The 15,519-nt window shown below is 35.6% G+C and overlaps 1 protein-coding gene across 1 annotated transcript; it reads left to right on the top strand.

Moving 5' to 3' along the window:
- The first annotated feature begins 11,130 nt into the window (after positions 1–11,130).
- LOC105766141 (uncharacterized) lies at positions 11,131–12,843 on the top strand. Its single transcript, XM_012585487.2, has 2 exons — positions 11,131–11,796; positions 12,274–12,843. Exons 1-2 carry the CDS (start codon positions 11,258–11,260, stop codon positions 12,686–12,688), a joined length of 954 nt encoding a protein of 317 aa, XP_012440941.1. The 5' UTR covers positions 11,131–11,257; the 3' UTR covers positions 12,689–12,843.
- Positions 12,844–15,519: the final 2,676 nt, after the last annotated feature.

Here is a 15,519-nt window from a genome sequence, read left to right as displayed (position 1 = left end):
GATTGAAATAATAGGGAATTATGAGAGGTTAAATGCCAACTTTGGCCTCTGTCCAAATGCTGGACTTTCAGCATTTAATTTCCCTGTTTAAAGATGTTTAAACTTGTTAAAAAATGAAAAAAATTGTGTCAAATTGGCCTCTATCCAAATGTTTCGGATTGTTTTGTCGAAAAGTTAGATGAGATGTAATGTATTTCAAATCATGTTTTACCTTTTAACTGTGTACGTAGTTTTGGCTTAAATTTGCATGAAAAGACAACAACAAAGAAATCCTTTCTTTTGTTTGTTTTTGCCTCTTTTCGTAGGAAACAGAATTACAGAGAAGGTACATGTATGTATACCTAATAGGGCAAACAAAATTGGAATCCAAATTGCAGCTGAGACAGCACTCGATGTTTCAGCTCATCAATACAAACTTCTGTTGTATTAAGCACAAAATGTTTATTCATGATTACCGCTTGTTAATTGTGATTGCGAGCTGTTAAATGAAGACTCAGAATGATATCTTCTCATATTTTGGTGTCAATAGCTTTGGCACTGTTTTTGAATTTATGCAACTAATCTGATCAACAAGGAGTCCTTGTTGTGATTCGGTTAATTACCCGAATTTTTCGGTAATTCAGTTAATTTGGTTAATTCGGTTAATTTTTAACCAAAAATAAAAAACATATAATTTTCAGTTAATTCGGTTAACCGACTTAATTAACCGAAAAATTTTAGTTCGGTTAACGGTTAAAAATTTTGGAAGGTCGATTAATTCGGTTATAGCTATTTCGGGTCGGTTAATCGATCGGTTAACCGAATAAACACCCCTAAGCCTACTCATGCCCTTGGGATGACAAACTCTCTCCCACGGAAGCATCATCCAAAACCTTCCACTTTCTTTGCTATCCCACCACATTCTACAAATCTTGGATAGCATGTCTTCCACCACGCCCCTAGGAGCCAAAAAAACTGAAAAAGCATAAGTTGGTAGAGATTGAAGGACAGCAACTCCCTCTACTTTCCCTTCTATGTAAAAGGATAAGTTATTCAAACAAAAGAAAGAAAAATCATTTCCTTTTAAAGTTACTTAACTTTCCTCCCATTAACCTCAATCTAATCAAAGCGAAAGAGAATCAATAAAGTTTGGCTCTCGAGTGTCCAAAAATATGCACTATTTAAGAAAACGTAATTTTAAATCTAATCAGTAAGAAGTAAAGCTTGTAATGCCCCAAAAATCTAATTTTTGATTTGTTAAATTCTTTTATAAATAAGAATTTGTTTTAATAGTTAGGGGCATTGATAGTGTGTAGGAGGTCTTGGGTTCAATTATTTTTGCACCTAGCCTTATCTTGTTTGTTGGGCTTAAATATTATTTTCGGTCAATTCATAATAAGGATGAGTCTATTGGTTTAGTAGTAAGACTTTAACTTACTTTAAAGTTATGTGTTTGAATCCTTATGTGAGCAAAGTAACAAATTTTTTGCTATTTCTATTTGAGCCTCCCTTATGGTGATTGTGTTAAAAATAAAACTTTATATTTGGATAATCTGATAAAAATAAGAAGTTGGGTTGGTTTTAGTTTTTATTTTCTTTAAATATTTTATTTCTTTTCTTTTAAAAAATAAATAAATCTCAACAAAATCCCCTAATTTTCTCTACACTTGGCACGTTCCCATCTTTCCCATTTTTTCCTACCTAATTGTTTCACGTTGTTCCAGTAAAAAGAAATTGCTAGCATTTGTTTCTTTTTTTTTTCTTTCCTTTTCAACTTCAATCTTTCTTTACTTCTTATTTATGGTACCGTGTGTCAATTCGATTTTGGTGGTAGACGTGTGACTGATTGCTAGGCTATTTCATTCTTGAGTAAGTAGTGTTGTTCTTCTCATTATCTTTTGTTAAAATGAGGATCTGTGTGTGTTGCGCTATTTCATGTTAATCATTTGAGTTCTCTCAAGGGAAGTTCACGAGGCGTTTGATCCTTCAGCAAGTTAAGCTCTGTGGTATTCAACTGTGTCATTAGGGGTAAATTTGATATAGTCGATGAATTAAGTTGAATAATCAAAGGGAAGAAAGAAAGAACAGAAGAAGAAGAGAAGGAGAAGAAGTTGAGAGGAGAAAACCAACAGAAGGAAAAATGGCCTGTTTTTCATTATACCCTCCTTGCTGTCCTAGGAGGTTAAAAGGTACAGCCAAAACAGATAAACAGTTGTCCAAAGCAAAGGCAAAACTTACTGTTTCATTTAAACGGTCCTTTGTACACTGAAATCGGAATTAAACTAAACGCAATGTTTAACAATAAGCAAATTAGAAATTAAAAACAAGTTGAAATTGGCAAACTTGAAACCCTGAGCTCCATTTGGCCTGTATCAGATACTCGCTTCTTGAATAGGATCCTTGTCCTCAAGGATCAAAAGTAGGGTACCTGTGCTGTAATCCTTGTAAGTCCTCCCATGTTGAGCCTTCTGGATAAGTGTTGAACCATTCAACCAGCACCTCTGTCGCAGCCTGATTGCCCTTCTTGACCATCTTTCTGTCTAATATTCTCATGGGTTCCTTGTCGATGACGCCATCAGTCCCCATTACAGGTAGTATAGATGAAGTTGGTGTCTTATCAATGTGCTTTTTGAGCTGGGAAACGTGGAACGTAGGGTGAATTCTTGATCCGACTGGTAAGGTTAGCTTGTAAGCAACTTGACCCACTTTAGCTTCTACAAGGAAGGGTCCAAAGTATTTAGGAGAGAGATTATGATTCTTCAACTTGCAGAGTGAATGTTACCAGTATGGTTGTAACCTTAAGTACAACCAATCCCCTACTTTAAAACTCCGATCAGATCTTTTCTTGTTGGCAATTTGTCTTATTCTCTCTTGAGCCCTTTTCAAATGGAAGTGAAAAAGTTTCCTCATGACTTCTCTGTTTTGCAAGCTTCGGTCTACAATAGCTACATTGGAAGAGCCAGCTGGGTAAGGCAAGTGTAGGGGTGGTGTTTGACCATAAAGGGCCTCATATAGGGTGGTGTGGATTGCTGAGTGGTGTGTGGTATTGTACCACCATTCAACTCCTTAGGACATTCACTCACCATGCATCTTAGATAGCCTTCTAGATACCGGTTCAGAATTTCAGTCTATCCATTTGTTTATGGATGGTATGCTATTGACAAGCAAAGTTTAGCTCCTAATCTTTTAAACAATTCTTGCCAGAAATTACTCACAAAAATCTTGTCCCGATCTAATACAATTGTTTCAGGAATACCGTGTAGCTTGTAAACTTGTGTCAAGTATTCTTGAGCTACGCTGATGGTTGTGAAATGGTGTGAGGGAGGTAAGAAATGCCCGTATTTTCTGAGTCTGTCAACTACCACTAGGATGGTGCTTTTGTTACAGACGATAGCTAAATCTTCTATAAAATCCATGCTGATAGCCTCCCAAGCTCGATCGGGGATAGGTAGGGGATGTAGGATACCAGGGGAGGCAACATGGTCTGTCTTGCATCGTTGACAAACAGGGCACTCTCTGATCCATTTCCTTATATCCTTGGTTAGGTCCTTCCAGTATATTTGTTCAGATATTCGTACTTTGGTAGCGTGCGCCCCTGAGTGACCTCCCAATGGGCTACAGTGAAAACATTCGAACAACTCCCTCTTGAGTTTTATGTCGTTCCCTATAACTGCCTTCCCTTTTCTCCTTAGTACCTACCCATTCCACGAATATTTTGGATGCCTCTGAGGGTCCTCTTGAAGCTTAATGCATACTTGGTGCGACTTGGGGTCAGATAAAGAAAATTTCACCACTCTCTTCCATAAGTCTGACCATGAAGTACTCCCCACACATTGAAGGAGTTGTCCTTCGAATTCGTGGGCCTTCCTAAGCAAAGCATCAGCTACCAAATTTTGAGCACCCTTACTATATGTGATGTAGTAGTCATAACCGAGCATTTTAATGACCTATTTTTGTTGAAATGGAGTAATAGCTTGTCGATCAGCTAAAAATTTTAAACTTTGGTGATCAGTTCTGATTTAAAACATCCTTCTAACCACATAGGCGTGCCATTTTTTTACTGCCAAGAGAACCACAAGTATTTCCTTATCATAGATAGAAAGTGCTTGATGTTTCACTCCTAACCCTTTGCTAAAAAATGCCACTGGTCTCCCTTTTTGGTGTAACACGGCCCCGACCCGTTGACCACATGCATCCGTGTCAATGCAGAATTCTTTATTAAAGTTAGGCAAGCATAGCATTGGTGCTTGGCATACTGCTTGCTTTAACATTTCAAAGGCAGCTTGTTCATGGTTGGTCCAATTCTAAGGGGTGTTTTTCTTGAGTAAATTGGTCAACGATCGAGCCATAACCCCATAGCTTCTTATGAATCTTTTATAGTAACCCGAAAGGCCTAAGAAGCCCCTTAATTCTTTGACCAATTTGGGGTGGGCCAATTTGAAACTCCCTCTACCTTTGCGGTATCCATCGTCACCTCTTCTGCAGCTATAACATGCCCCAAATACTCTATTTGATGAGTGCCAAATGTATATTTATTTTGCTTGACAAACAAATGGTTGTTCCTCAAAAGCTGCAACACCTCTTGTAAATACATCATATGTTCAGTCCAACTACTGGAATAGACAAGTATATCGTCAAAAAATACCAAGACCAACCTTCTTAGTAAATCTTTGAAGATAGCATTCATCACTGCCTGAAAGGTTGAAGGTGCATTGGTTAAGCCAAAGGGCATAACCAAAAATTCGTAATGCCCTTCATGTGTTTTAAAAGCAGTTTTGCTAATGTCTCCCTCATATATTCGAATTTGGTGAAAGCCCGATCGAAGGACCAATTTGGAGAAAAAGAGAGCTTGTCTAAGCTCATCTAACAGTTCTTCTATAGTGGGTATCGAAAAATGATCCTTAATGGTTAGTTGGTTCAGGTGGCGGTAATTTACACACAAGCGCCAACTCCCGTCTTTTTTCTTAACCATAACAACCGGTGAAGAAAAATAGTTGTTACTGTCTCTTATGATCCCAGCGGGCAACATCTCCCTGATGAGCTTCTCAATTTCTATCTTCTGTATTGTAGGGTGCCTATACGGCCTCACATTCACCACATTTGTCTCGTCATGCAATGGTATTCTATGATCTTGTGTTCTGACAGGGGAAGTGTATCAAGCATTCGAAATACATCGTCATATTCTCTTAAAAGTTGTTGCAAATCTGTTAGAGTAGATGCAGGTGTCATTTTTAGCTTGGTGTGTTGTTTGGCAGCCAATATCATGGGACAATGACCGAGTGGTGTCATAGACAAGCATTTGGACATTTGTTGACCCGTCAGTATATGTAAGCCTCCAGGTTAAATACCTTGAAGCAAGTAATCGTGGCTCTCGTGTTCGAACTTCATAGTGAGAAGCTGGAAGTTCCAAGTGATGGCTCCTAAAGAAAGTAACCACTGTATCCCAGTACCAAATCGTAACCTTTCACCGGAAGGACCATAAAGTCAGTTACAAAACTGTAGCCTTGTGTTTGCCACTCAATAGCTTGACACCGTCCCCTCGTGTACAAACTTCCTTCATCAGCAACCATAATCTCCATTTTATTAGCTGGTTCCACAGATAAGTTACCTCTCTTGACCAGTTTGGAGTCCACAAAGTTGTGTATGCTACCCGAGTCTACCAATATTATCACATCAATGTGCCCAATTCTAGCTGCAATTCTCATGGTGTTATGCCCTTGGGATCCCTGTAATGCATGTAATGAGAGAACAGGAGGGATGGCTTTAACTTCGGGTTCTGTATTCTCAAGCTATTTGGAACAATCTTGAAACTCTTTCGTTGGGCAGGTTATGGCCTCCATTCCTATTTCATTGTGAGATCCCACCGCTAGCTAACACAGTTGGGACTTCACGCACTTATGTCCTGGGGTATACATTGCGACGCACCAGAAACATAGCCCTTTTTTCTCCTATCCTCTATTTCGGCTTGGGATAAGGACTTGGTTAGAGTGCGATGATTGTTTAGAGGTGGTTTCAGTTTGTTATGGGTTGGAGAAAGTCTTCCAGAAGTGGGGACATGACTGATGGGTTTGGGGTTAGGAAATAAAGGTTTAGAATACCTCCACTCCCCCATTAGAGAATGCCTTTTGACCATGTTTGTAGATACAATGCCTTCGACCTGCCTAGCTAACATAAAAGCTTCTAACAACATTTGAGGTTTGAATAATCTAAGGTACTGGCCAACTTCCACTTTAAGATTACTTATGAATATACTTAAAGCGTAAGGTTCAGGCAAGTGTAGCTGGTTGAAAATGCTTACAAATTGGTAGTGGAACTCGTCAACAAACCCCTGTTGCTTCAAGGTGACCAACTCAGTCATCGGGTCAGTAAAGTTGGAAGAGCCGAATCTCTCTTGCAGCCTAGGAGCATAGGTTTCCCACGATAACATTTGAATCCCTCCATGTCGTTGGCTCAAAAAGTGGTGCTAGTCCAATGCTAGTCCAATGCTTTTCCTTCCATATGAAGCATAACAGTTCTCACCTTATATTGTTCCAATATACCTTCAGCTTCAAAAAATTACTCTAATTTCGACCATTACCCTCAGAAGTCACCCCCATCAAACCTCGACATTCAAACTTGGAGTTTCTTCCCATAGAGTCTAAGGTACTAGCCCTTGAATGGATGCCCATGTGACTTGATTCGACCATAGGTGACAATAAAAGAGACTCATTTGGTGGAAATCTAGGAGGCGTACCCCCCAACACCCCCTTTCCCGTGTCTGATATTTGCTCCTGAGTGGTTGGGGTCACACGTCCGACATGCTGGTCAAAGAAATTTTGGAGCTCGGTTCGAATGCCAAGTTTTATGGTTTCATAAAACTCTTTAAAGTGAGATTCTATTCGAGTGTCCATTTGGGGTACATTGGTTTACTGTTGAGCGAGTTCCTGTTGCATCAGCCCCATGTCTTTTTGCATGACTCTCATATCCTTTTGCAGTCTCATGGTGACACCATCACCGGCTATCAATATCGTTATGGCTCTGATACCCTTGATATCATCAGTGAATTGAGTTGAATAATTGGAGGGAAGAAAGAAAGAACAGAAGAAGAAGAGAATGAGAAGAAGTTGAGAGGAGAAAACCAACAGAAGGAAAAATGGCATGTTTTTCATCATACCCTCCTTGCTATCATAAGGGGTTAAAAGGTACAGCCAAAACAGATAAACAACTGCCCAAAGCAAAGACAAAACTTATCATTTCATTTAAACGGTCCGCTGTACACTGAAATCAAAATTAAACTAAACGCAGTGTTTAACAACAAGCAAATAGAAATTAAAAACAAATCAAAATTGGCAGACTTGAAACCTTGAGCTCCATTTAGTCTGTATCAAAGTCGTTAAATGTTGTGCTGGGAACTTCAATCAACATAGTTTTGCCCATTTATTTGTCGATTTTGCATTTAGATTTTGTAAAATAACATGTTAATTGACTCGTATTTTCTGTCAAATTAGGTATTGGATTACTCGATTCTTGGAATTACATTAGAAACAATCAAGGTGTGTAACGAAAACTCAAGAAAACAGTGAACAATGAAAACTAAAAAAGGAGATTGTATAATTATGTAGTAGGTCGTCTGTGGCACACGGTCATGTGACAAGTCGTGTGCTGGACCGTGTGAGACACACAATCTATGCCAATTGGGCCGTGTGGACCCAAATTCTAAAATTTTACTCTAGGACCGTAAGCGTCATTCGGGTCTAACGTAGGCCTTCTGTAGGGTCCGTAAAACATAACTTAAGCTTTTTAAACATGATCTCTAATGTTATGTTAATGTGAAATATTGATATGTGTATGCATGGTTATTATGATGTATGCTCGCATGATCTGAAATAAAGTAAGTCTGATCTATTTTTCATCAAGCATGATCTGTATCTATTATAAGAGTATGTATGACATGTATATTCTGATATCCGATAAATTTTTTATGTGCATTAAGGTGGGATTTGTGTTTTGGAGGAAGTGTGGGCAGTTTAATTATCTGTCGTATTTGGTGGCTCAGCCACATGTATAATTGTATTTGGTGATAAACCGCCTATTGATCTAGCAACTAAGCTGCAAATATTCTGAAAAGTGTCATACTGACACTAAGCGGTGTGTAAGGTTAGATAGGTATTTGATACCCTATATGTTGTGTTGGATGGTCGTAGATGGTGTGTAGCGAATAGGGGTAGGAATATAAATATGCATCCGATATGTTCTGACACTATTTTTGTATTCGGGATATGTCTGAAATGATTCTTGTTGGTTTTATGATATGCTACACATTGAGTTCGAAGCTCGTTCTGTCAAGTAACTCTCAAGCTTAAGACGGGTCATAGCAACGGGAGCTCGATTAAAACGTTTATTATTTGGTATTTACAAAAAAATTGGTTTATTTTGTTTTGGACTATTTTTGACTGTTTAAAGTTTAGATTTTATTCTGATTTCCGTTTTAAAGTACTTTGACATAATTTTTATGATACTCACTGTATTTGTAAAACTATGGTTTTCCAACAACATATCGTATTTTAAAAAATCGAGTAAGATTAAAAATTTTGCTACAAATCTAAATATTTAAAAAGTATAAATAATCAACGGTTTCATCGAATTTGGTTAAGAAAGAAATGATCGCTAATAAACTGGATTTTTACTTAGTAATAATTAGCATCAACTTTACAAATCAAACAATTTTTGGGTTTTTTTCAAATGTTTTGCAGTAACATCACCAGATCTGGCCATAACGTCTAGGCCAGGTTTAGAGTGTTACATTTGATGGTATCAGAGCCTAGGTTCAAAACTCGAGCTATGATTTGGGTTTAAATTTTTGTAAAGAATGTTTTATTTTAACAAAGTGTCTTTCTGTTAAAATCTGAAAAAACAAGTTTTTGAATACCGAGTCTCCAGCACCAATCATGTAAGTACTTTTGCTTTAGTTAAACTGCTTAGTTAGAAATAATACTGTAGTTTAAGTAAAACTCTTGGTTTAGTTAAAAACTATAGCGACACTAAAAAATATTATGATATGATCTTTGGCATAAGACATTTGATAAGAAAATTTAAATTGATACATAAAATTCTACCAATGTAGATAAAATACAATGAGTGCATGTGGAACTCGTGGATGTGGTACCCGTGAGCGCGGCGGGCGTCAAAGAGGAGCTGGAGCTGAGCCATCTTCGATGGGCAATATACCCAATTTGGATACAAGTGAAACCATGGGTACACATACTGCTAAGATTGGTCTTAGGCTCAGACGGTTGGGGACGATGTATTGCTCTAAGCCATATTGAGAGTTTAGAGAGGGTTGTTGGGACCCATTCTGGATCTGGGAGCCGAGGGTCAGTAACTGAACGACTTTGGTCCAATGGTGTTAAGCTGTTTAAGGGCGTTACTGGGGTCGCTCTAGCTGTGGCCGAATATTGGTTGGAGGCTATAGAAAGGATTATGAACGATATCGACTACACTCCTGAGCAAAAATTAAAGGGTGTTGAGTCGTTGCTTCACGATGAAGCTTACCAGTGGTGGTTGACCATTGATTATGGTATTCAACTTGATCAAATTACTTTGGAATATTTTAAAAATGTCGTCCAGGGAAAGTATGTCGGCGCGAGTTATGTGGAGGCTCGTAGACGCTATTTTATGGGCCTTACTCAAGGGGATATGACTATGGCCGAGTATGAGGCCAAGTTTTTGAGGTTGAGCAGATATGCTCGTGAGCTTGTCTCAATTGATTACAACAAGAGCATTTGTTTCGGGGAGGGGCTGAGGTATGACCTCAAGGTTTTGATAGCTCCACAGAGGGAGCGAGTTTTTTTCCCTCTTGGTAGACAAGACAAAGATTGTTGAGGAAGTCAAGCGCACTAAGCGCAAAAAGAGGGACTGAGAGAGAGGTTGGACTAAGACTATAAGGGATACAGGGCCCTTTAGCGCAAAAACGGGCCAGGTTTGATGGGCCTCCACGGGTTGAGACACCAGTTGCTGTTACTAAGACTCGTGTTTGTGGGGATAGTGGTAGACCCCATCCGAGTGAATGTTGGAGAAGATTGGAAGCATGTTTGGGATACGGGTCTATATATATAGGTAATCGTGCAAGTTTAATCTTCCTTCAACATTTTTTTTATAATTTCATATTTTTAAAATATATTTTAGAGTTTTATAAATTTTTAATAATTTTTATAATTTTTTATTCTAAATATTTAAAAAAAAAAAGAATTTTCGAATGATAAAGTATTGTGGGGTTATCATTTGACATATGACAGATAATGAATGGCTATAGATATTTTTATAACATAGAAAGAATTAGAGTTAAAATGCAAAATTTCACCATGCTACCGGGAAGTATTAAAATTTATCACTATACTTTATTCTGTCTAATTTGGCCCTTATAATTTGAGAATAGGGTTAAAATTTTCAAATGAATTTTATGTGATTGAGTTTTACCATTAAAATTTGAATTTTGTTGAATTTTACCACTAATGTTGTTTTTAATTAAATTTTACATTGATTTTGATGATTTGAAAATGAATTTTAACTAAAAATTCAATTTTAAATATTTTATTTTAATAGTTAACAATAAGCTAATTTACAAAATATTAAAACTATTAAATTAACTTAAAATTTTATTTAATAAAGAAATACTTGAAAATAAAAAATAAAAACAGAATAAGTTTACTCTTTTTTATAAATCTTTGTTTTTTCTATTAATTGTTAGTTTCATATTATTTTTATTTTTAAGTATAATATTATTTTCATTAAAGTTTCACTTCAAATTCTTTTAAATTAAAATTAAATAGTAAAATTCAATTAAAAATAAAATTTTAATAACAAACTTTAATAAAATAAAAGTAAAGTGACAAAATTAAAATAAATTTAAAACATACTGGTAAGTTATATTAAGCTCAAAAGTATAATGTCAAATACTAATAAAAACCAGTATAGATAAATTCAAGTGGTTAAAAATCGATTGAATTATTTTTTTATTTCAAAAATAATTTTTAATTGAACCAACTAGAATGGTCAGACCGATAAATTGATGGCCAGAGCGACCGACATTATAAAATGTTACGTCCTCATTTGAGAAAAAAAACCTGGAGGACCAGAACGAATAAAAGGCATACTTTAGGACTAAATGATGCATTAAGGCATTAAAGAAAAATCTCTAATTGATTGTATCAATCTCACAATCCTTCCCTTCCTCTCTAAAACCCCTTCATTAATGGGAGCAAAAAACAAAGTTCCAATAGCCCCAATTTCGTAGTTTACAATGGCTACTGTATCACCAGCAATTGCAACTTCGCCACAGACATTATCATTCTATTTGAAGAAAACCCATCTCAATATCTTACCCTCCCATTTACATGGCCCTACTGCTCGAAGCAATGACCTCTTTTTAAGGTCAAAATTTCAAAACCGGAAGTGTTTTCCAATTCCTTCTACCCGAACTAGAGCTTCCTCAAATGGGTTTCTTAATTCAGCTCATACAAGCAAAGAAGATGAAATATTGCCTTCTTTTGAGGAGGCTCCAGTGAAAATCATCTTCTGGGTTGTCTTCTGGGCTTCTTTGTCTCTTGTTTGGTACGCTGCATCTGGGGACGCTAAAGCGGCTACTGTTGCTGCCGACTCCATTAGAGCTTCAAGCTTTGGCCTCAAGATTGCCAATGCGTTGCGTGGCTTGGGTTGGCCCGATGAGGCCGTGGTTTTCACTCTTGCAACGCTTCCTATTCTTGAGCTTCGGGGAGCTATTCCTGTTGGTTACTGGATGCAACTCAAGCCTACACTCCTGACAATATTATCTATTCTTGGGTTAGCTTTTTTTTCTTTTTCGTTAATTGAGGATCTTTCAAGTCTTTAGTTCATTATAGCTTCATGTTTATAGAGTTGAGCTTAATTGTTGTGAAAGATTTTGTTTTAACCTGTTTGTTTTTGGAAAATTTTGGCTTCAATAGTTTCCATAGAATGCATACTTGTCACTGAAATTTTAAGGTAGCATTTTTTGTTTTTTGTTTTTAATAATACTGAAAGTTAGTCATAGGGATGTAAAATAGGCAAATATGCTGGTAAGCTATTTGGGTTAGTTTAAAAAGTAAAATTTATATTTGGTTTGATTACTCTGAAGTCAAGCTTGAGCAATTTGAGGTATTGAACGAGCTAATTTTAATATTGTAATGCATGTGCTTGAGTGTACTAAAAATTAACAATTAATTTCTTATGCATAATTTTTCTGGGAAATTAAATAAGCTGATGATAATTTTTTTTTCTAAAAGTATCATTTAACTGCAGGAATATGGTTCCAGTGCCATTCATTGTACTTTACCTGAAAAGATTTACTACATTTCTTGCTGGGAAAAACCAGTTTGCATCTCAGTTACTTAGCAGTCTCTTCGAGAGAGCCAGACAGAAGGCTGGTCCGGTGGAAGAATTTCAATGGCTTGGCCTAATGCTTTTTGTGGCTGTTCCTTTCCCTGGAACGGGAGCATGGACTGGAGCCATTGTAGCTTCGATTCTTGAAATGCCCTTCTGGTCAGCTGTATCAGCCAATTTCGTTGGTGTTGTGTTTGCCGGGCTTCTCGTAAACTTGCTGGTGAACCTCGGTCTCAAGTACGCCACTGTTACCGGTATCTTTCTCTTCTTTATATCGACTTTTATGTGGCAAATCCTTCGGAATATTAAGATGTCTTCGAGCGCATCAAACTAATGTTGAATTACTTATTGAAATTGCCCCTTTTTCTTCTACCATGTCTGGATTTGTATGATTCATCTATCAGAATCTTAAAGGGCATCTCTGTTATATATGCAAACCCTTATTCAATAATTAAGATTGTGATTTTTAGGAGCAGAGACTTAGAACTATACATGGTCTTCATTTTCTTGTTATCCGTGATCCATCACAGATTCAGAAATAGCTATGAGGCCATGATCCTTGAAAACATGAAAAAGTTCAGAAAATTGAACATTATATCTCACATCCCGAGTCCAAGCTGCGTGGTATTCAACCATTAGTAGGCAAAATCATGTGTTAAATCCTCCCTCAGTTTGTGAGATTGAATGAAAATTAGTCGAATCAGTTGGATTTTCCAACATCCTTTGCAAAGTGAACACCGTTACCATATTGCTTCAACTATTCATTTTCTTAAGCATTTACGCTGGGTTCTATATGAATATGATCTCCAAAAATGAAAAAATAAAATAAAATAAAATTCTATACATTTACAGGGTTACAGAAAAATCTCAACGGGCTAAACACAATGATAACGTGAAGGTCAATTTCTGCTTTGCTTAAGTTGATTTAATATTTGTACTTCAGTTTGATCAATTTTTGGCATAGTGCTTTTTGGTTTTTGAGATTTTAGTCTTGAACAAATAGTATAAGTTAAATCTCTTTAGTTAAATTTTGCTATTAGTTTTGTATTATATTTAAAGTTGTAGTTTTAGTCCATGTTCTCCAATTGAATAATTTTAATTTCTATATTTTTCAAGTCTGAAATTCCAGTTATAATGCAAACAATAGTCCTTTAATATATTAATTGGTTTTTATAGGTAAAATGTAAAAATAAGTTGATATCTCATTACACATATGATAATATGCTGGTCGCATCAATTTTTGAAAAGTGCAAAATTTAATAAATTTAGTAGTTACCATTTGGTTAAAAGCTAAAATTTTAAAAGTACCAAAGATTGAAAATAACCAAATTACTAATGCACAATATAAGAATATAAGTGCTAATAGTAGAATTTAATTTCAAAAACAAGATAGTAATAGTATTTTGAGTAAATTACTCAATTAATAACCCTCAAGATGGTAATAGTATTTTGAGTAAACTACTCAATTAATAACCCTAAAATAGGGTTAGATTTATTTTGATCACTCTAAATTTTTTTGTCAATTTAGTCATTGCTATCGAAAAATTGTTCAAAATGATCACTTAACCATTATCTCATTAATGGATTGCTAACTAGACTTGCTAAAAGAGAAAAATTATTCTTTTAATCTTTTTAAAATTACAAAATTTTAAATTAACCCCTTTAAGTCCTCATAAAACCCATGTTAAATAACATCAAAAGTGTTAAAGTTGTGTGACTCAAATTCTAAGAGATTTGCTTATATTTTCTTTCTAGAAGATTTAGTATTTATTAGTATAATATATTTAGCATTTATTAGCATATTTATTTGATTTACTAATTTAGCCTATGAATAGGTTCTTTTACAACATTAGAAAACACACCCATTAGAGAATAGAACTCATAATACATTTAGAAAATTTTGTGTTTACGTTTTGAGGGTTCTTTGTTTTTGAGTTTTTTTGGGTTTAGTTTTTTATCTCCATCTTTTGTACTCTTCGTTTTTGTCATTATAGTAAAATTATCTTTGCCCGTGGTTTTTTATCCTCCTTGGAAGGGTTTTTCCACGTTAAATTTGTGTGTTTAATTTCTTAGTTTATTCTGCTATTTTTTATTACTTGTTGCTTAATCGGGTCGATCCTAACAAAAAGAATCCTAGATCCAGCTTTTAATATGCTTCTGCTGTCATCTTCTCCCACTATCTCCTCTGCTTCTTCCAATCTTAAAATTGAAGTAAATTTCTTAATTGTGCATGTTTTCTAACACTTTAAAAAAATAAAAATAAAAATAAAACCATTTAAGAAATTGAAAAAATATAAAAAAATTTCAAACTTATTTATAAAAATTGAAAACTTATTTAAAATCTTAGAAAATTTCAAAATTTTCTAAAATAATATATAATATTTTAAGAAAATATATAAAAACTCAAAATATTAAAAATTTTATAAAATTATAAATATTTAAAAATATATAGAAAATTCAAAAATTTAAAAGAAATTAAAAATGGTATCTAATGTTGAAGGGGCATGTTGCACCACACACAAGCTGTGGCGCGGCACAAACACTTTAAATGTAAAATAGGTAATATTAGGGTGTCGTGTCACGCAATGCACAGGCTGTGGCACGACACGCCTGTGTTTTCAGCCGAAATCGAGTCATTTCAAGCATAAAGCCTATTGAAATTCTATTTATAACCACTGGTTTTAGGCATAAGAACACACAATCTAAAACACCCAAAAGAGAGAAAAAAATCCCTTTGGAACCACCACACGTCTTCCCCGCCATTGAGCCTCGATCTTTCGCACTTTTAACCTCTGATTCACCTAAGTAAGTGTTCATGCCCTCTTTTCATTTTAGTTTTCATTCTACATCGATCAAGAATCAAAGCTTGTCGAAAATCACCCAAGGTATCATTTTTATTACTTGGGTTAGTTGTTATTATACTTTAATTTTACTATGGAACCACGAAAACAACCACGATCCACTCAAGCACCGATTAATATCAAGATCAATCGCTTCTATAATGCGAAATTTGAACGATTCTTTCTTCAAATGAGTGGACCATTGTTTATATAAGTACGTGGGTTCAATCCCACAATGCGGCATGTAATGAAATATGGGAGTTGATATAGTTCCATCGTTAGAACAAATTTTGTGCAACCCCGATTGAACCAACTGTTAACGTAG

Source organism: Gossypium raimondii, chromosome 5 (genome assembly GCF_025698545.1).
Source record: "Gossypium raimondii isolate GPD5lz chromosome 5, ASM2569854v1, whole genome shotgun sequence".
NCBI lineage: Eukaryota > Viridiplantae > Streptophyta > Magnoliopsida > Malvales > Malvaceae > Gossypium > Gossypium raimondii.
This window is presented reverse-complemented; position numbering and strand designations above follow the sequence as displayed.

Excerpts from the sequence above, each read along its gene's own strand:
- LOC105766141 (XM_012585487.2), top strand. The coding sequence starts at position 11,258 with ATGGCTACTGTATCACCAGCAATTGCAACTTCGCCACAGACATTATCA. Across the intron at positions 11,797-12,273 it reads ACAATATTATCTATTCTTGG|GAATATGGTTCCAGTGCCAT; the intron begins GTTAGCTTTTTT and ends ATTTAACTGCAG.